Source organism: Petromyzon marinus, chromosome 40, assembly GCF_048934315.1.
Source record: "Petromyzon marinus isolate PM22_M1 ecotype Great Lakes invasive population chromosome 40, UKy_Petmar_22M1.pri1.0, whole genome shotgun sequence".
NCBI classification, from domain to species: domain Eukaryota; kingdom Metazoa; phylum Chordata; class Hyperoartia; order Petromyzontiformes; family Petromyzontidae; genus Petromyzon; species Petromyzon marinus.
In genome coordinates, this window is record NC_133706.1 from 2,248,356 (window position 1) to 2,270,126 (window position 21,771).

General features: G+C 48.5%; 1 protein-coding gene across 7 annotated transcripts in view; it reads left to right on the plus strand.

Moving 5' to 3' along the window:
* Positions 1-21,771, plus strand: part of AMACR (alpha-methylacyl-CoA racemase) — a 33,278-nt gene that overhangs the window by 2,822 nt on the left and 8,685 nt on the right. For 2 of the 7 annotated variants that reach the window (XM_076073018.1, XM_076073017.1), the window contains exons 2-6: positions 1,855-2,115; positions 2,854-2,997; positions 3,629-3,789; positions 12,783-12,969; positions 17,877-17,948. In XM_076073018.1, the coding sequence (XP_075929133.1) occupies positions 1,866-2,115; positions 2,854-2,997; positions 3,629-3,789; positions 12,783-12,969; positions 17,877-17,948 (814 nt within the window). In that variant the 5' untranslated portion in view covers positions 1,855-1,865. Of the gene's footprint in view, positions 1-40; positions 2,116-2,853; positions 2,998-3,628; positions 3,790-12,782; positions 12,970-17,876; positions 17,949-21,771 lie in introns of those variants that run through there. The other 5 variants (XM_076073016.1, XM_076073015.1, XM_076073013.1 and 2 more) reach the window with 5 other exon arrangements.

Consider the following 21,771-nt stretch of genomic DNA (forward strand, 5'->3'; position numbering starts at 1 on the left):
CTTGTTGGCGGCGTGCGACACTTATTCGACGTTACTGCGACAGGGGAAAGTATATCCATCGGACGGCCACTGTTCAATCCCCACCACACTCATTGTAAGGTCCCCCCCTCCACCCCGCGTGAGTGTCGCCGGTGACCTCGGGTGCCCCCAGGCTGACAGGGGGTCGCCGGGCACGAGGTGACTTTACCGAAAGAACCAAGAATATAAGTCCAGTTAATGTTTGTCAAACGTTACTTCAGGTAGCAACATTAAAGGGGAAACGTTTAATGTGCAGCCGAACGAGGGGTCTCATTTGCAACATTTCGAGTGAGAAATAAACATACACTTTGAAGAAAGATGTAAATGCATTGTGAATACAGTACCGTAATTTTCTCTGCGTTGTGATTTATCCTTAAATTCTTAACTAGGGTGGCCAAAGGTCAAATTTCCATGACTGTGTTCCATCTCTGATGTCAACTGTTAAGCGGTGTTGAGCCTGCTTCGTGGTTGGACACTAGACTTCGCAGCGATACCAGGTGTTGTAGGTTTGGGCTACAAGGCGCCCTAAATGGCAGAATAGCAAATGGGTTCTTAAAAATTGATTCTTGAATCCATTTTGTGCGGAGTTTTGAGTGTTGCCCCATCGTATTCGTTGTGGGTCTTCTCTGGGTTTCTGTGATAGAAACCCAGAGCCTTAATGTAATTAACAAATGCTACTTTAAATTAATTATTGAGACTCACGAATTGTTGGATAAAGGGAATACGGTCATCGTTTTTCTATGTAACTGTTGAACAATGCAAGTCATTTATTCTGCTGGTAAAGATGAAGCGTGCAATGTTAGGTTTTGAACAAAACTTTGGAATGGTTTTAAATTAGAATTTAGAAAAAATCATTAACTTTTGGAACTCTCATTTCTCGAATATTTTCAACTGAACTCTGTGAAGAGAAATCATTTTCCTGTAAAACATTTTCACGCACATTTAAACCAACACTGTGTAGATAATTTACAGGGTTAGGTTTGCTGTTATGCCCAACAATGGCTTACACAGTAGTAGACTTTGCCCCAAACGTTAGCCGCATTGCTCGCAGCGCATTACTGATAAAAGGAGCCAACTTTGTAACATTCACATGTTCGTTTAAAAACAGCTTGCGAGCATCAATATTTGCACCAGGAGGCTTGCAAGCATTGGTGAACACATCTCCATTATTTCTAACCAGGTGAGAGTCCTTTAAGACATTTAAGCATCTCTCAAAATTTAAATTTGTGTGTTGCAATCATCTTTTGCGATGCGTATGCGGAGTGTGTGTGTGGTGCAGTTTTGCGCATTGAAATGGAATCTGAACCTGGGGCTCCTCCAGGTTAAATCGGCCAAGAACATGTGCCTGGTGCAGTGTGTACCTGATGCACTCGAAAAATACAGGTGGTCTGACATACATCTGACAACACCACCCCTTGTGTGCCACGTTGACCTTAATAACAGTTCAACAATAGCACTGTGGTCAAAAAATTATTTTGAGTTTGGGAAGTCAACGGTGGTCGTCCTAAGAATATACTGCCCTCCACCATGGGAATATGTAATTTCCACCACTGGCGTAGAGCGAGACGACCACTTATTTGAGCATGGATAAACTTACTCTATTTACAGCGTTGTCTGATGTGTATTGTGGTTGCACAGCGTGTTATTTGGTATGTTGTCCGACGTTTGGCTGTACGTTCTTGGAGCTTCTTCAGGATCTGAGGAATAGGTCTGGCCTCGAACAACGTGTGTTCCAAACCAAAAACACAGATAAACCTATACAGCACAACCTTGGAATCCGACACAGACGATTTACAGCGCTTGCCACGGCTAAACGCATCACCTTTGTATTCACAGCATTGCGAGCAATGGCGATTGCCGGCACGCGCGTGGTGGAGCTGGCCGGCCTGGCGCCGGCGCCCTTCTGCGGGATGGTGCTAGCGGACTTTGGGGCACGGGTGGTGCGTGTTGACCGCACGGGGACGCGTGCCACCATGCCAGATGTGCTGGCACGGGGGAAACTGTCGCTGACGCTCAATCTGAAGTGTCCGCAAGGCGTAGCTGTGCTGCGCCGGCTGTGTCGTGCCTCCGACGTTCTCATTGAGCCCTTCCGCCCCGGTACCAGCAGAGAAGCGCACACAAATGCAAAGACTCCACCCCCCACTGTAGTACACCCTTAACAGGCTGTTGGGGCAAGTGAGTAGCACCTAAGAAGGCTGGCATGGCACACGAGGGGGTGGATGACCACCACGCCCGGCCGCCTTTGTCTCCCTTGTGCTGTTGTTTTTACACCCCTCACCAGGTGCTCATTTTAGGCTGAGTCGACCTACGGGAGGCCCAGGACTGTTTCAGGTAATCATCATTGGTGTTGGCCGTAACCAGAATTGAACTCGGGTTGCTGGGGCCATAGTGGAGAGAGCTAACCGCTGCACTACTGAGCAGCACACAGGTACACACACGCATGCATCAGTGCTGGCAGGAGGCACTGTTATCTTACAGCATGGTGGTGCATGCCTATGATCGAGCACTTCAAAGGTGAGGGTTGGTATATCTCAAAGATCTGTAAAACTCCAAAACCTACCGGGCTGTTGGAGGGGTGGCCAGGAGATGTTAGTATGGTATGTAGGTTTGTGAACTCTGCTGTACGGACCAGTGAGTGTTATCCCCTCTTGTTTTGTGTTGAGTTTTCTCTAGTGACACCAGTTTATTCCCACAAGTAGAATATTAATTATCTAAAAATGAATCAGCAAAAACATCTCTCTGTGGCTGTCCTGTCCTCATGTCCCTACATCCCCGCGTCTCCCTTGTCTCTGTCCTGTGTCCCCATGTCCCTCCGCGTGCTCCCCTTTCCCCAAGGTGTGATGGAGCGGCTTGGCCTGGGCCCAGACGTGCTGCTTGGCGAGAACCCTCGTCTCATCTACGCGCGGCTCACCGGCTTCGGCCAGAGCGGCCCCTACGCCAGCATGGCCGGCCACGACATCAACTATGCCGCCATGTCCGGTAGGGCCCGCAATGCGCGGCGTAGATAAGTTCGGGGGGGGGGGGGGGGGCAGGGGGGGCGCTGCCGTTGCCGGCAATGTGGAGTCGCCACGGGAGACAACAGAGCAGTGGTTATTCGTGCTTTCCAACAAGTGTTGAAAGCTTTCATGCATTAGCTTCGGTTCGTAAATCTGTTGCTATAATGGGCTTATCGAATGTAAAACCGGGAGCGTAGACTTTAGAGCAAAGTACAGCGCAACAATGGATTTCGGTGCACTGTCCTCTGCTGGCTACATTGTCCTGCAGCCCACTGTGACATATGTTATGTATGCGGTGCCAATCCGATCACTATCGATGCTCAGTCCTGCTTAGCTTGTGAGATCTGAAAAAAAATTGGGCACATGTATGTATGTTGAACTTCTTTCGCACCGTATGTAGAAACCATGCTCATTGGAGGTATGGGGAAGGACAACAGACTAAACAAACACATGCAAAAAAAGGCAGTGGGCTCTCATGTATGTTTGCAATATTTGTGAAATGTTTTAAAGTGGATTTGTAGAGGGAGGGGAATCCTTCTGCTGAGCTGGAGCTTCTCGCGTGGCGGTGGCTACGTCATTATATTGTGTGCGGCCGTTCCTCCCTGACCCTGCAGGCTTGCTGTCCATGCTGGGGCGCCAGGGCGAGAAGCCCACACCGCCTCTGAACCTGCTGGCGGACTTTGCGGGCGGTGGGCTCATGTGTGCCATGGGCATCACCATGGCCATGCTGGAGAGGAACAGGTCTGGCCTCGGGCAAATCATCGACACGAGCATGGTGCGTGCATCCCCGCGTAATTTACATTTTTGCCGATGCTGCTGTTGAAAGGAAACTGAGCCCTGTCGACGTTGTGCTCAGTGTTGGCGGTGACGTGGCCCCTAGCAGTGGGGTGTTCGCCGTTTGTTGCAGAGGTTCACAGCTCGTATCCAACTGCTGTCCTGATTATTACTGAGGGTCTATTAACCATTAAATCCTTCATACCGTCTGTTTGACAGCAGACATTAAAGATCCCCTGACTTCATCGACAAGCTAACAATGTGTAACGGTGACAAGGTCCTATTTTGGCGAGTAAAACAATTAACCACAAACTACTTAATCGAGATTATACCTTGCATTCATCGCCCCCTACTGGCAGACCAATGCCCCAGGTGTTGCAAATTAGACTATTCTGGTTTCCTGAGTTTGCACCCGTTTGAACTAAATAAACTAAGTATTTGGGTTGGACTGTTGAGTTGAGAATGGAGGGAATGAGACCAAGAGGCACGGCCAAGGAAGAAGGTGGTAAGCTGGTGTCATATAGGCCTCGGAAAGGAGAGAAGATCACTGAAGAGTGATGAAGACAGCAGATGGGAGGATATGAAGGCAATGGGAGATGTTGCCCTCCAATCGACTTGGATGTCTGGATACAGAGACTGATGATGAGGATGATGATGAACATAATGATGATGATCATATTGAGCCTCGTGTTGTGTGGTGGCCGGGTGGCCTAGTGGGCTGGTCTTGCATCAGACTGCCTATCCCTGCCCAATATTTACGTCAGGATTTTTATTGCACTTTTGTTTTTTTATGATTGCATTTATTCCTTTCCCCTAGTGAAATATGTTTGCATACTGCATAATTTGTTCTTTGCATTAGGTTTCCATTGCCAAAGAGACCTTTGCCTATATGGGTTCTCACACTGTTTAGAAATCAAGTCTTACTTGTTTTCTGTGTAGTGTAATAGTGCCGGCTGGTGGGCAGCAACTGTGGTGGACAGACAGTACAGGTGTGTTGGCAGGGTGGAGGAACTGGGGCAAGGGTCACGGAGGACCCCATCTGGAAGCCTCTGGAACCTGCTAGCGGGTTCAAGAAGGGAGGCGCGGTCAGGGCGGAGCCAGGCCGCGCTGGGAGCATAAAAGGACCCAAGATCAGGAAGGAGCTCGAGGCTGCCGGTTCTGGGAATAAACTCGTCTCATCGTTGCTGTCGTCTCATCGGCGTTGTCACTAAACGTCTCCGCTAGATATTGCACTACGAAGGATAGTAGTTGGCTATCTCAGTCAACGCCGTCAGTGTTAGACGGCTAGTGTTATGTACAGGCTGTTAATAAAGAAAGTGCCTCCTCTCTGAATTGTTGACGCTACACTAGTATAGCAGACCGGTGTGTTGGAGAGCAAAGTCACAACATTTACAAAGACATTTACAAAGAAGACATTTACAAAGAAGATTTACAATCTGATTGTAAATGTTTAACACGGACATCACACCGCTGCTTCACCGCCGTTGAGAGAGAGAGAGAGCACCGGAGCCGCGGGGAGAGGACGCCGCCACTGTTGCTGGCGCTCCGGCAGCCTGTCGGGATGTGATTCCCGCCAAAATGCCATTCCCGCCATTTTCAACACCTGCGGAGGGAGATCTTCGGGCGTCTCAGTGGCGCCCCCATCTTCTGTTCGAGTGCGGGAAGCCGGATCAGTTCGCAAGAGGATACTGCGCTCACCATCCAAGATTCTTCAGGGTGTCTCAAGTCTCCACCCTGCCGTCCTCCGCTATTCACAGCCTCTCAGGCGAGTCGTGACATGACATATACCCGGCCCTTGCAGTCACTTCACCCATCTTGTGTGCCCAGGTTGCGATTGCGTGTTTTTTTTTACTTTTACTCGCTGGCTGGCAGAGTGTGTTAATCAGGTTGTGTGAGTGGCGGATGGACGAGGCGTCCGTGCGGGTGTCCGCGTTGTTACATTGTTTGTTGTTGATTACGGCGTCGGGATCGTTTATTTTTTAGGGGGCTGTTTGTTGCATTTTTTTTGGTCATGTTCGAGTGCCCTGAGCCCTGTTAAAATCCTGTGGGTTGCCGTGTCAACAGTTCGCGTTGTGACATCGTTTTTTTGTTGTTGCTGAGTCGCGTTTGTTGACGATGTACGGACTGCGACATTGTTGACGATGTGTTGACTGTATGCAACTTCGCTCGCGATTGTTAACGATGTGTGGACTGTAGGAAGCTTTGATCGCGATTGTTGACGATGTGTAGACTGTATGGAGCTTCGCTCGCGATTGCTGGCGAAGTGTAGACTGTATGGAGCTTTGCTCGCGATTATTAACAAGGTACGGACTGTATGGAGCTTTGCTCGTGAGTGTTGCTATGTGCGGACTGTATGGAGCATCGCTCCAAATGGTTGACGTGTACAGACTGCGTATACTGCATATACTGCATTGCACGATATCGTTGATTATTTGGACCATCGTGTATGGTGTTTTGCTCTTGAGTTGGGTGCCTCAGCCCTGTGGAAATCCCGTGGTTGAGGTTGTGGGGGATTTTGGATTGACGGGTTCAGTGTGTTACGAGCTCACTGGTTGGTCCCTGTCCGTTGTTGCTCGACAAACGTAAAAAAATATGTTTTTTTTGTGCGACGGTACCTCTTAGGTTCTATGTAGGACAAGGGTGCATGGGGCTGTAAATTGCCGCCAAATGGCGTCGCTCTCCGCTCGATTGCATGCAGCCAGGGGCTGCGTTGCGAGTTGGAGTGTGTGAGCAATGTGTCCTCTAAGCTCGGTTGGGACAGCTGGATGCTGCAATGTGAGTTTTGGAGAGAGGTGTTGATGTGTCCTCTCAGCTCGGTTGGTACAACTGGATGCTGCAATGCGGGTCTTGGAGAGAGGGGTTCGAGGTGTCCTCTCAGCTCGGTTGGTACAGCTAAATGCTGCAATGCGAGTCTTGGAGAGAGGGGTTGGTGTGTCTTCTCAGCTCGGTTGGTACAGCTGATTGCTGCAATGCGAGTCCAGGAGAGAGGTGTTGTTGTCTTCTCAGCTCGGTTGGGACAGCTGATTGCTGCAATGCGAGTCTTGGAGAGACTGGTTTAAAATTCCCCCGATACGGCCAACGCGTGCAATGGGCTGCGGTGACGTGTCGGAAAGGCTGGGGGTGCGAACATGTGACATGAGATGTCCGTTGTGGTCCCCAAGGGAGGGCTGCTGAGATGCAAGAACGGTAAAACCGCGGAGATGCGGTTCGCACATGCGGCCCACATTTTGGGCAAGTGCAGGAAACCACGGAGATGCGGTTCACGCATGCGGCCGCTATTTTGTGCGAGCGCGGGAAACCGCGGAGATGCGGTTCGCGCATGTGGCCGCCATTTTGTACGAGCACGGGAAACCTCGCAAATGTGCTTCGCACGTGCGGCCGCCATTTCTGGGCAAGAGCAGGCAGATTTTTTTTATCATGCCGAATTTATATTTCTCAAAAAATTTAGATACTGGGGTGACCCTGAAGTGCGACTCCTTTGCCCCAGTACATGGGTCGGACCCTGAGGTACGACTTCTCGACCCGGGATGTCGGTAGACGTCCGGAATGTTAATTGGTGTGTAGATGGGTGCTAGACATGTCGGTCTTCGCCTTCTCACTACCTGAGGGATGGGACGGTGGCAGGGTGGTGTGGGACCCTGCCATCCATGTGGTGTTGGTGTGTGATTTCGGTTCGATTACCGGTGTTGATTGTGCATCCAACACGTCGGAATCTGTGTATTTTTGTTTTTATTTTCTCCCATCGGGCGGAATACAATCATCTCCACTACCCTGGGGCCGGGTGGCTGTCGTGTCCAACGAGCTGAGGCGCGTGTTCGTGGTGCTGTGCTTCAGGAGGTTTGGGTTTCTTCGTCTTGTCACAAGATTCCAGCACCTGCCACCCTTGGAGTCGCCGGTTGTGCTGACCGGATGTGGACTTGAGGGGAGGAGTGGAGCGCCCGTCCGTCACTCCTGCTCTTCCTGTTGCTCAACTCCTGGGGAGGGGCCGTGCCCTTTTTGGGCCTTTTTCAAGTTCTCCCAGGACCTCCAGGGAGAGCGTGCTCGCCTCCCCTGGGGGCCCGGCCACGCGAACTCGTTCGAAGACTGGCCGCTGTACATGACTCTCACACCTTGTTGATTGCCTACACCGTTGTTCAAACGGTCACATTCATATGTCAGTGAGTGCGTAATTTTCACATGGGTGGGCTGTGCTGAGGGGTAAGCGGGTTGACTAGTTCTTCTTGATGTACATGTGTTGTTGTTGGTTCCCCTCGTTCCATACGTTCTTCCTTTTCCCCTCTCGGTATGTGTACATATGTTTTTGCGGTATTATCGGTCGCCGGTTATTTATTAATGTTGCTTGTTTGGAGGCACACCTTTCAATATTTTCTTTATTTTTCACAATTGCGTTACAGCCGGGACGGCTGTGTGTTATACGGGGAGGGGGGGGGGTGATGTAGTGTAGTAGAACGACACTACTGTGTTGGCTCGGTATGGGGGCTGTAGGCGGGTGTCACAGAGGTCGTGTCAGGCCGTGACACTCTGCGTGAACCCAACAGGACACGTGACCGGATAAAGGGGGGCCAGGGGCCCTAGGGGGGTTACGTGGTTGGGGGCTCGGGCCTTCCCGAAGGATCGGGAAGGGGGGGGCGTGTCCTGGGGCGGAGCCGGCCACACCGGAGTGGTTATAAGCAGGGTGTGGACGGAGAGCTGGGCTGTTCTGCTGGGTCAACTCTGGGATGAAGCCACCATCTACGATCCTCGGTCTCCAGTCCAGTAATCTAGTATCCCCGTGTGTTAGCTAAGTTAGGAACGGTGATTACCACCCTATGTCATTATCCTGTTAATGTTAAGAGTTTCGCTAATAAATAGTGTTGCCTCCAAAGTTCCAGTGTGCGCCTGAATGTAACCCACTACACATGTGGGAGGAAACCGCAGCACCCGGAGAAAACCCACTGTGTGGGTGCAACACTCTACAAGAGTGGCCCCTACGCGAGGCATGGTATGGCACCTCAATGCCCACAAGAAGGGAGGTTTGCAATATTTATGTGATCTACCAACCCTTGCTGCCTCCACAGTGCTAGATTACAGGTGTGCGTAGCCACCACCGCCCGGCTATTGGTGTGAGTAAACCATGATGGAAAATTATGCTTGAATATTAGCAACTACAGGAGTATTTTTTACACTAGTTTGTGTCTCAAAGTTTGGTTCAAGCCTTTTTTAGCAATGTGGCCAGTTTTTAATAAAGTAAGTCCCAAATGGCAACGCAACCTTATTCTATGATTTGGTTCATATTGTACAGTGAGGGAAAAAAGTATTTGATCCCCTGCTGATTTTGTGCGTTTGCCCACTGACAAAGAAATGATCAAATTTTGATTTAAAGCTTTCGTGACTGCAGTAATTCATATTCTTAGCTCTTTGGGTAAAGTCATGTTGAAGGGAAACAATAAAATAATAAAATATATAAAACAATAAAAATTCTCACAACGTTTCGACCATAACGCAAACGGTCATCATAAGTCACGTTGAAGGGAAACAATAAAATATATATAAAACAATACAAATTCTCACGACGTTTCGACCATAACGCAAACGGTCATCATCAGAATAAAGAAATGATCAGTCTATAATTTTAATGGTAGGTTTATTTGAACATTGAGAGACATAATAACAACATAAAAATCCAGAAAAGCGCATGTCAAAAATGTTATAAATTGATTTGCATTTTAATGAGGGAAATGATTATTTGACCCCTCTGCAAAACATGACTTAGTACTTGGTGGCAAAACCCTTGTTGGCAATCACAGAGGTCACACGTTTCTTGTAGTTGGCCACCAGGTTTGCACACATCTCAGGAGGGATTTTGTCCCACTCCTCTTTGCAGATCTTCTCCAAGTCATTAAGGTTTCGAGGCTGACATTTGGCAACTGGAAGCTTCAGCTCCCTCCAAAGATTTTCTATGGGATTAAGGTTTGGAGACTGGCTAGGCCACTCCAGGACCTTAATGTGCTTCTTCCAATCCTTTGTTGCCTTGGCCGTGTGTTTTGGGTCATTGTCATGCTGGAATACCCATCCACGACCCATTTTCAATGCCCTGGCTGAGGGAAGGAGGTTCTCACCCAAGATTTGACGGTACATGGCCCCGTCCATCGTCCCTTTGATGCGGTGAAGTTGTCCTGTCCCCTTAGCAGAAAAACACCCCCAAAGCATAATGTTTCCACCTCCATGTTTGACGGTGGGGATGGTGTTCTTGGGGTCATAGGCAGCATTCCCCCTCATCCAAACACGGCGAGTTGAGTTGATGCCAAAGAGCTCCATTTTGGTCTCATCTGACCACAATTTCACCCAGTTGTCCTCTGAATAATTCAGATGTTCATTGGCAAACTTCAGACGAGCATGTATATGTGCTTTCTTGAGCAGGGGGACCTTGCGGGCGCTGCAGGATTTCAGTCCTTCACGGCGTAGTGTGTTACCAATTGTTTTCTTGGTGACTATGGTTCCAGCTGCCTTGAGATCATTGACAAGATCCTCCTGTGTAGTTCTGGGCTTATTCCTCACCGTTCTCATGATCATTGCAACTCCACGAGGTGAGATCTTGCATGGAACCCCAGGCCGAGGGAGATTGACAGTTCTTTTGTGTTTCTTCAATTTGCGAATAATCGCACCAACTGTTGTCACCTTCTCACCAAGCTGCTTGGCAATGGTCTTGTAGCCCATTCCAGTCTTGTGTAGGTTTACAATCTTGTCCCTGACATCCTTGGAGAGTTCTTTGGTCTTGGCCATGGTGGAGAGTTTGGAATCTGATTGATTGATTGATTGCTTCTGTGGACAGGTGTCTTTTATACAGGTAACAAGCTGAGATTAGGAACACTCCCTTTAAGAGTGTGCTCCTAATCTCAGCTCGTTACCTGTATAAAAGACACCTGGGAGCCAGAAATCTTTCTGATTGAGAGGGGGTCAAATACTTTTTTCCCTCATTAAAATGCAAATCAATTTTTTACATTTTTGACATGCGTTTGTCTGGATTTTGTTGTTGTTATTCTGTCTCTCACTGTTCAAATAAACCTACCGTTAAAATTATAGACTGATCATTTTTTTGTCAGTGGACAAATGTACAAAATCAGCAGGGGATGAAATACTTTTTTCCCTCACTGTATCACCTACACGGGAGTTATGTTGTTATGGACGGACAGACAAACGGAGTGCAGAACAGAGTATGGATGGACAGCTAATTCAAACACGCTTTCAGTCCTATTAGGTAAGCATTACAACGTGTGTATAATTCATATTCATTGGTTTTGCTACAGAGATCCATATTACATTATACACTAATGTTAAGGATTTGTCCCAATCATGTGTAATGCTTCCATTTTTATACCAAATGGCAATCTTTTATGAATAGTCAATCAACTGCTATCATGCTCCCATTCATTGTTTGATATGACGTCTTCAGTCATGCATCTATCAATCAGATTCTGGGAAAAAAGAATTAATATAAAATACCATGATAACCTACACATTTTTAGGCTGTCAAAAGGCAATTTGCATGAAAAAGTAATCAGTGCATGTTACCGCAATTCCATTTGAACCAGAAAAATGACACTCACAAAGAAAATGGAACAGGAGATGAACAGTGTACAAAGACACGTGGAGAGGTGCACGCTGGGAATGCACTGAGAGACGTGAAGACGGAGTGCATAGATCGGGTAACAAATAAAATTAGATCCTTGATATTGGCTGTTTAAGAAAATACGTCTTCTTGGGCAGGATGCATTTCTGGCCAAAGAACAAAGTATCATGGAAAAGACTGGTGATGGAACGGCAGGCCACCCACACCTTTTGCATGTGATGTGATGTGAGGGGTGCCAAGTGTCCTGCCCCCTTGGCTGCTCTGTCTTCTTGTAGAGCAGCGGTGGCCAACTGGGCATCTTCCGACCCACATGCAGCTCTTTAATCCACCACATGCAGTTCTTTTTAAAGGGCATAACATAGAACACGTTTTCACAGTAGCAGAGAATAATGAATGTCCCCCGTGCTGTGCCGAAAACTGTCAATATATATACACTTGGCTCTTTGCAGAACTCATGGGTAATTTTTGTCTCTTAGTCTGTTACAGGTTGGCCACCCCTGTTGTAGAGAGATGCAACCAGGACCGGATTATGGCATTGCTGGGGCCCTAAGCTATGTCAAGCTTAAGAGGCCCCATCGAAGAATGCCTTTCCCCATCTCCGTTATTTTTCAACCGATTATGTAAAACTTGACACTTCATATCAGATATTTTTTTGTATATTTAGAGGCCCCTCATAATGTGAGCCCCTAAGCTCTAGCTACATGAGGGGCCTTCAGAGTACAGGTGGTTTTCTATCGGCTATTTGTCCAGCCAAGCCAGAACCAAACCGTGAAACTCTGGCTACGCATCGGATTCTGGCTGGGGGCCAAGCAGGGCCAGGGGCGGGGTTAATAATTTCTATTATACGTATCACTATCTGCACGCGACTCGACTCGTTTATTGCAAGTAATGTCAGCAGCACGGCTCATGTCCTGCAGTGGGAAAACAACCTGGCGCCTTCTGAGCCACATCACCATGGCCTCGGTTGTACAGTGGAAGAAAGGAGATAGATTATTTGGATGATTTTGCTGCTGTAAATTCCATTGTGGTAAGCGACTTCGTTGCGCTATCATTTATGGGCAGGTCACTTCTGAAAAATAAGCTAACGGTTTGGTGGGCTTTACCTGGAAAGATAAAACGTGTTTATTTTTATATATTTTTTAAGCGATTTGGTTACCTTTCCTATATTTTGCACTCCTGTCGTGTTTTTGTATTGCTTGATGTAGCGCTCTCACCCGCCCCTCCTTGGCATCTGTGAAAAAAATAGCTACATAGCTCATCTGAATCCCCCAGTATAAATAAATATTTTGATTCTGATAAATCTCTCCCAAGCCGGTCACTGGGACGACGTCGCTTGGGGGCTGCTGTCTCGCCTCACCTCCTGTCTACTTTGCGCTCCCGGGCAGGTGGAGGGGGCGGCCTATGTGGGCTCATTCGTGTGGCGCACGCGGCCCGCGGGCCTGTGGGCCCGGCCTCGCGGAGAGAACATGCTGGACACTGGAGCACCCTTCTACGACACGTACCGTACGGCCGACGGGCAGTATGTGGCGGTCGGGGCCATCGAGCCTCAATTTTACTCCGCCCTCCTCAAAGGTTTGCCGTGTTTAGAAATCCGCGGAAGTCCGGCACTACCAGAACTACTTTTGTATTGCATTTCAAAATCCACGGAATTTATTTGTACGCATATACATGCTTACTTGTGTACGTTTACAGCCGTTTTGTTAATCCACTGCTGTATTGAGGGCCTCCCCATGCCTTGCGGGTCTTGGGGGTTCATTTACCATACTTCAGTATGTTGCTCAATGTGGGATGGGGAAGGTGGGAAGCATATATGTTGGAGTACAGTACATCAATGTATTTTATGCACTGTCCCATGCAACATCCTTTAACACCCATTTTATACATGGTGTTCACCCATCTTCTTTGGTTCTTTCGGTAAAGTCACGTAGAATGAGAATAAAATAATAAATTGATAAAATAAAATAACACAATAAAATGCTCACGACGTGTTCACCCAGCCAAGCACTAACCAGGCTCACTCCGGCTTAGCTTCCGATATTTTGACGCGATTGAGTGCAATCCAGGTGATTTGTCCAAAAGCTCCCATTCCATTTGTACCTCCTGCAAAAGTGTGTATTGGGGCAATGACTGCAGTGCAGTTACAATCACGCGACTCCTTAATCCTGCACTGTTATCGGAGGTGGCCGCGCCAGCCATGTGCAGTAACCCAGCACTGGTGTCCGTGGAACCCAACTGAGAGCTCTGAGAATTTGTCAGGGCATCATTATAGACATTAAAAAATACTCAATTTTTATGCAGAGAAATCAAGAGCATCTGCCTAGCGAAATCTGCTCTTAAAAATTGCACAGATTTCTCACCCGCCGCCACCCCCCCTTGGCTGTGTGCCTCGACTGAGGCAATTTATTGACTCATTTAAATTCTGGCGAAGTTCTTTGTGGGAGAGAGGTCCCTGGGTCCCCCGGGGGCACGCTCACAAGTGGGACGAGAGTGCGTGCGGGTCAGACCAGGCGAATCGGGTTTTGCAGAAAGCTACGGGGGAGCGCAGAGCCAGCGGTAAACCCTACGCCCCGATTGGTATGCGTGCGAAGGAGGAGGACCGAGAATATAGCGAGCGAAGGAGCGATGCAGTCGGCGCCCGCGTCTAATTGGAACGTGTCAGCGTGCTCTGTATGACCGTGTGTGATACGCGGGTTATGTGCCGGCCGCCCCCGCTGCCGGGGTTTTGGCACTCCCCAACCCGCCGTGGCTGAATCTCCCGCTAAGGTCGTGCCTCATGGAGAAGTCACGAGGCTCTCAATTAAACAGCGTCAACGGCGCGTGGGGGAAAAAAAAAAGGGATGCAGAAACTGACTGAAAAGTGCTTGGGAGCGGCATCCACCCTTTGAAACACGAGCGTGACAAATTAAAAACACAAAACAAGATGGTAATCACTCGCTGACACGATTACCATCTCGTTAATCGCCCACTAGTTTTGGGTGCTGTGATATCATCACGGCCCAGCAGTGGTGCATTGGCTGCGTGTTGCAGAGGTTCGTGGTTTCGAACCCGGCAGGTCGTTGTGATTATTGCTGCAGGTGTACTAGCCATAATTTGCACGCCACCGGCGACTCGGTGGATGTTAACCATGGTGTGCTGGTGTCATGGTCCACATTTGCCAAATGAAATTAATTGCAGGGGGTCCCCCTATATACGTCGCCCCGATGTACGTTGTTTTGCACTCACTTCGCCGACTTTCTGAGGAACGCAACGTAACATTTGTTGAGGATTAGCAGCGTTAGTAGACTTGGCACGAGCAATAAACTCTGCCTGCGGGAGTGCAATGCATTGCTTGTTTGAAAATTACCTCTTTTGTACGACGTTTCACTGGAGATCAGAACCGGCGTCTTCAGATATTCGAAAAAAGTCAGGGCTCAAGTGACTGCCTGCAGGTTCATTGACCTGGGTCCTTAAGTAGGTCTCATTTACGTCATCAGACCAGCCATGACATCATCACTCCAGCCCTGCAGGTTAACCGGATTTTCGAGTTGATTTGAATATTGATTGGTCGTAACTTACAGGGTTAATTAGTGTAATAATAGTTGATCGCAGATTGGTTTTTATGTACTTTACAGGGTTCATTCGTGTAATTAGGTAAATATTTGATTCGTGAAAATAGGCTATCCTTAATTATGTTCAAAATAATAATTAAAATGTATAATGCGCATTCTATCCTAGGATCCCAATGCATAATGCAAGAAAAGCAGGAAACAAAAACAAAACCAGTGCAATCGACCAAACTAAAGAGTTGGTCGAGGCCTATTTCAGTGGTTAGTGAAGACAGCGCTCTGGCCCCATGACGGCTCAGGGGTGTAGCGTGCGGCTCGCAATTGGAAGGTGGAGAGTTCAACTCCGAATTGGGTCTTGACTTATTCCTCCAATGTCGTCCCTTCGGGGACAAAGAAACGAGTGACATTTAGGGGGATAGCCAGGTGGTCCTACGGAGGGACCCGCCGCCGCCATAGGAATGTGGAGTTTCTTCCGTTGGCTCTGCAGCGCTGTAAAGAGGAGATGAGCACCGATGCCTCAGTGCTCACTTGAGGCAGGAAATTATTTTCATTTTTTACGTCTTCAAGTCAGTGTTGTGTTGAATAAAATAATTATTGACATGCCATTGCATGATAGAGGGAGTTAATTTGTCTCTTCCTTGAATAAATGCCTGCTAATTTAGTTAAAATAGCTGGCCCTCCTCGTTTGATCATTTCCACACTTATTCCAATCTGGTACAGGAGTTATTCAGTTTGTTCATGCTGTTAATGAGAAAAGATTTGCATGAGATTGCTTGATTCTCTGATGTACCTCGCGAGATTGGTCCGTTTTGCTAAAGGCCACCGTTAGTAAATATTAAATCATCGAAGTAGTGCTTTCTTTCACCCATCGTATATTATGCCAGCTGCAATCACGCATGTGTTTTGTGCCATAATTTGCATTACCATTATTTCCCGAATGGTTTTACACAATTCTGTGTCTTCGATATAGTTTGTCTGTATTCTTTGTTTTTTTCCGGTAAAGTCACATAGGTAAAATAAAATAAATGAAAACAACTAAATTAAATCACAACGTTTCGGAGGCAACACAAGCTTCCGTCTTCAGGTGGAACAGTCACAGCAGAATAGCTGTACCAAGTGGGGAGCTCTTGAGACGACCGGGATTATATACAGGTTAAGAGGGGGGGAGGAGCCAGAAAGGGACATGGGTGGGGGGGAGGGCTAAGTTAAGCCGCCTTTTGTTATGCTGCAGGGGGTTCGGGGGGAGCGATGGCGCGCTGCACGGGAGCGAGTACGACCCCATTTTTGTTAGAAAGCAATAGAAATGGCTGTACAATTATAAGGCAGCTAAGGTTTGACATACAACCTACTGAGAGTAATGGAAATGGCTGTACAATTATAAGGCAGCTAATGTTTGACTTGGTTTATAACATCTTTCCAATGGTTGCTCAAATTGAAACCATCCTCTCGGTTGAAGTTGTGTTTATGTTTGTATATCTGGATGGCTTCATGGACAAATCTTTGGTAATAACCGGGAGGTTTGCAGATGATTATTTTGATCGGAGTATCAGGTAGTTGTTACTGTATGGTGGGATAAACAGCTTGGCGGATAGTACTGTCAGAGTATATAATTCCGGTCGTCTCAAGAGCTCCCCACTTGGTACAGCTATTCTGCTGTGACTGTTCCACCTGAATACGGAAGCTTGTGTTTTCTCTGATACCAAAGTTCTCTGCAAACCTCCTGCTTATTACCAAAGATTTGTCCATGAAGTCATCCAGATATACAAACATAGACACAACTTCAACCGAGAGGATGGTTTCAAATTGAGCAACCATTGGAAAGATGTTATAAACCAAGTCAAATGTTAGCTGCCTTATAATTGTACAGCCATTTCCATTACTCTCAGTAGGTTGTCAAACTTTAGCTGCCTTTTAATTGTACAGCCATTTTCATTGCTTTCTAACAAAAATGGGGTTGTACTCGCTCCCGTGCAGCGCGCCATCGCTCCCCCCGAACCCCCTGCAGCATAACAAAAGGCGGCTTAACTTAGCCCTCCCCCCCACCCACGTCCTTTTCTGGCTCCCCCCCCCTCTTAACCTGTATATAAGCCCGGTCGTCTCAAGAGCTCCACACTTGGTACAGCTATTCTGCTGTGACTGTTCCACCTGAAGACAGAAGCTTGTGTTGCCTCCGAAACGTCGTGATTTAATTTAGTTGTTTTCTATTTTATTTTACCTACGTGACTTTACCCAAAAAAACAAAGAGTATGAACCCTTGCAGTCACGAAAGCTTCAAATCTAGAATTTGTCTGTATTCTTTCATGATGGTTTTTGTGGATTTTTTATTCTAAATTTTTACATATATAGCAGCATCAATCATGAAAATCGCATCTCAAAAGCACTGCGCAATTTGTAACGCAGCGCAATTTTTGCACAGATGAGCAGGGAAAACCACAGACAAGTGGGAAGGCAGCCAGAACCGGAGCTACCAGCAATTTCCCAAGCTCTGTGGTCTTATTTTTTATGTGTTTGGCCAACTCCATTAATAATGAACACCGCTCTCCACAGGTGTTCATTGTACGGGGTGGTAGTGTAACGGTTAGCGTGCCGCACAACGAGCTCGGTGACCCGGGTTCGATTCCCACTCATGGCCAACACCAGTGATGATTATCTGACCCGGTCTCGGGTTTCCTGTAGGTCGACTCGGCCTCAAATGAGTACCTGGTGCAGTGTGTAAACATTGTCACTCGAGCAACAAAGACGGCTGGGCGTGGTGCTGGTCACCCACCCCCTGTGCTGTGCCGGCCTTCATAGGTGCTCGCTAATAGCACTTGCCCCAACAGTCTTTGAAGGCTATATGGGGGATCTTTATTTCGTTTATTTGTTTGAGAAAACCAGAGCACATGGAGAAAACCATGCATGCCAGGATGAGGTAACACTCAATCTCCTCTACAGATGGACTACCGATGGAAATTAATGCGCATTCCATCCTAGGATCCCAACTGACCGCACCGCCATCATGCTCTGGTGAGCCAGGAGATGGCGACCTCGACGCCGTTGGGTAGTGTGAGCTTTGCCGAGTCGTGTAATCCACGAACTGGCCACGTGTAGCATGGCCGTGATCTCAAGGTAGCTTGTCCGCGATGATTTGCTCTTTCCCCCCACTCTCAGTTAACTGTCCACTACACTGCAAGTTAACGCATTCATTTGGGTGCTGCCATTGAATTATTCAAACAACTCAGCACATTTGTCAAGAACACCCTGGCCTTAGAAGGAAATGGTAGACGTTTCAGGCAATGGACCTTCTTCATGGCACGTAAATGAAGAAGGTCCATGCTTGGGCACCACTGCTAATGTTGCAGTCTGACTAAATATATATATTTTTTACTTCGGTGTAATAATTTTGCTTCTTTATGGCTTTCAGACTACTGCTTAGAGTAAGTGTAAATTATTCTACCTCCTGCACTTTGTTTTTCATGTTAACGGTCTTGATGTTGCACGTGATTAGCTCTGCCCTCTCCTTGGCAATGTTGAATTGTAACTTATATCGTACCAGCCTTTAGTCCCTTCCCGTTTCGAGTTTTATGAAGGTAGGAGACATCTCTGACAATCTGGGGTTTGTCCATCAGAATCGAGTCAATTTCAATTTTTCTCATTGGGACTCATTTTTTGAACTTGTCAATGTCTCCAGGGTGCCAGTGCAGTGATAACACTCACGGCTCGCAGCAATAAGAGTCTGGGTTCGATTCCCTACTTCAGCACTATTTTTTCATGGGGTTTGTATGTCCTCCCCTTAGTCTGTGTGGTTTTCCCCTGGTTTTCCGGTTTCCTCCCAGAGAGTCTTTCATGAGGCTTTCATCAGTAAAGAAACATAATCATGATCGAAAATAAACATTTTCCATATTCTACAATCTTATTACTTTTGAATAACGGTGTTCATTATCACCATGTGCCTGCTGGCTTTGAACTCTAATAGGCGTCCTCCCCTCTCATATCCCTCCGAGGTGCCAGAGCCTCTCATCTCTGCACCTGTTTCCTACCTTCACACTTGAAGCTGCCTATTACGGTGTTGTCCCGTATTCTGCTCTCATTTTAAAGTTGATTCATTTTCGTTGCACATTTGGTCTATTTGTACGTATTTCAATGCTTGGTGTCATGGCGTATATTTGATTTAGCTTGTAGCGGTTTCAACAGTCTTAATGTTAGCCGGAATATCTCTACGTATGTTTACCCAGACAGGCAAAGAATCCCACTCCTCCATAATTCCGGTCGCGTTTCCCCTCATGCTATAAACGGTTGCCACTCTTTACACGCATGGAGTTCTCTTGAGTTCTCACCTGGTTAAACAAATTAAACTCTCTCTTTCTGAGAATAACTACTTCCCTAGTTAGATTCCCTGGAATCCGTCTCCGGCTCGATGTGGGCACGGTGGAGTTCGTGTGTCATACGGAGTCTGCGTGTCGTACGGAGTCCCCTGATATTTACGGAGTCTGCGTGTTGTACGGTGGAGTCCGCGTGTTGTATGGTGGAGTCCGCATGTTGTACGGTGGAGTTCGTGTGTAGTACGGTGGAGTCCATGTGTTGTATGGTGGAGTCCGCGTGTTGTACAGTGGAGTCCGCGTGTTGTACGGTGGAGTCCGCGTGTTGTACGGTGGAGTCCGCATGTTTTACGGTGGAGTCCGCGTGTTGTACGGTGGAGTCCGCGTGCTGTACAGTGGAGTCCGCGTGTTGTACAGTGGAGTCCAAGTGTTGTACGGTGGAGTCCGCGTGTTGTACGGTGGAGTCCGCGTGTTGTACAGTGGAGTCCGCGTGTTGTACGGTGGAGTCCGCGTGTTGTACGGTGGAGTCCGCGTGTTGTACAGTGGAGTCCGCGTGTTGTACGGTGGAGTCCGCGTGTTGTACAGTGGAGTCCGCGTGTTGTACAGTGGAGTCCATGTGTTGTACAGTGGAGTCCGCATGTTGTACGGTGGAGTTCGTGTGTAGTACGGTGGAGTCCATGTGTTGTATGGTGGAGTCCATGTGTTGTATGGTGGAGTCCGCGTGTTGTACGGTGGAGTCCGCGTGTTGTACGGTGGAGTCCGCGTGTTTTACGGTGGAGTCCGCGTGTTGTACGGTGGAGTCCGCGTGCTGTACAGTGGAGTCCGCGTGTTGTACAGTGGAGTCCAAGTGTTGTACGGTGGAGTCCGCGTGTTGTACGGTGGAGTCCGCGTGTTGTACAGTGGAGTCCGCGTGTTGTACGGTGGAGTCCGCGTGTTGTACGGTGGAGTCCGCGTGTTGTACAGTGGAGTCCGCGTGTTGTACGGTGGAGTCCGCGTGTTGTACAGTGGAGTCCGCGTGTTGTACAGTGGAGTCCATGTGTTGTACAGTGGAGTCCGCGTGTTGTACAGTGGAGTCCGCATGTTGTACAGTGGAGTCCGCGTGTTGTACAGTGGAGTCCGCGTGTTGTACGGTGGAGTCCGCGTGTTGTACGGTGGAGTCCGCGTGTTGTACAGTGGAGTCCGCGTGTTGTACAGTGGAGTCCGCGTGTTGTACAGTGGAGTCCGCGTGTTGTACGGTGGAGTCCGCGTGTTGTACGGTGGAGTCCGCGTGTTGTATGGTGGAGTCCGCGTGTTGTACGGTGGAGTCCGCGTGTTGTATGGTGGAGTCCGCGTGTTGTATGGTGGAGTCCGCGTGTTGTACAGTGGAGTCCACGTGTTGTATGGTGGAGTCCGCGTGTTGTACAGTGGAGTCCGCGTGTTGTACGGTGGAGTCCGCGTGTTGTACGGTGGAGTCCACGTGTTGTACAGTGGAGTCCGCGTGTTGTACGGTGGAGTCCGCGTGTTGTACGGTGGAGTCCGCGTGTTGTACGGTGGAGTCCGCGTGTTGTACAGTGGAGTCCGCGTGTTGTACAGTGGAGTCCGCGTGTTGTACAGTGGAGTCCGCGTGTTGTATGGTGGAGTCCGCGTGTTGTACGGTGGAGTCCGCGTGTTGTATGGTGGAGTCCGCGTGTTGTACGGTGGAGTCCGCGTGTTGTATGGTGGAGTCCGCGTGTTGTATGGTGGAGTCCGCGTGTTGTACAGTGGAGTCCACGTGTTGTATGGTGGAGTCCGCGTGTTGTACAGTGGAGTCCGCGTGTTGTACGGTGGAGTCCGCGTGTTGTATGGTGGAGTCCACGTGTTGTACAGTGGAGTCCGCGTGTTGTACAGTGGAGTCCGCGTGTTGTATGGTGGAGTCCGCGTGTTGTACGGTGGAGTCCGCGTGTTGTACAGTGGAGTCCACGTGTTGTACGGTGGAGTCCACGTGTTGTACAAGCGGAGCGGCGGGTGGCTAAAACATAGCAAGTTGGCACAATAGGGGGCATAGGTGGTGCATTGGCCAATCATCTCAGTCAGTCGACCCATGGCACCTGGGTCTGTCTCATGACCTCCTGCTAGCGGGCGTTCGACACTTCACGTGGCCTTAATGTGCACATAGCTATGCACAAGCGCTGTGGTGACGTCACCACCACTTAGTGCCGAATGGCGGGCGATGTTATTGTGTCGGTAGTGTAGCCGTGAGCATGCTACAATACGAACCCGGTAACCCGGGTTCCATTCTTGCTCATGGCCAACACCGGTGATGATTATCTGATCCGGTCTCGGGCCTCCCCTAGGTTGACTCAGCCTCAAATGAGTACCTGGTGCGGTGTGTAATCAACGCCACTAGGGAGACAAAGGTTGCCAGGCGTGGTGCTGGCCACCAACCTCCTCATGTCCCGTGCCGGCCTTCATGGGTGCTCGCTAACAGCACTTGCCCCAACAGTCTGGTCAGGCTATACGGGGGATCTTTGTTTTTCTGTGTGTGTACCGAGCGGTAATATAGTGGTTCATGC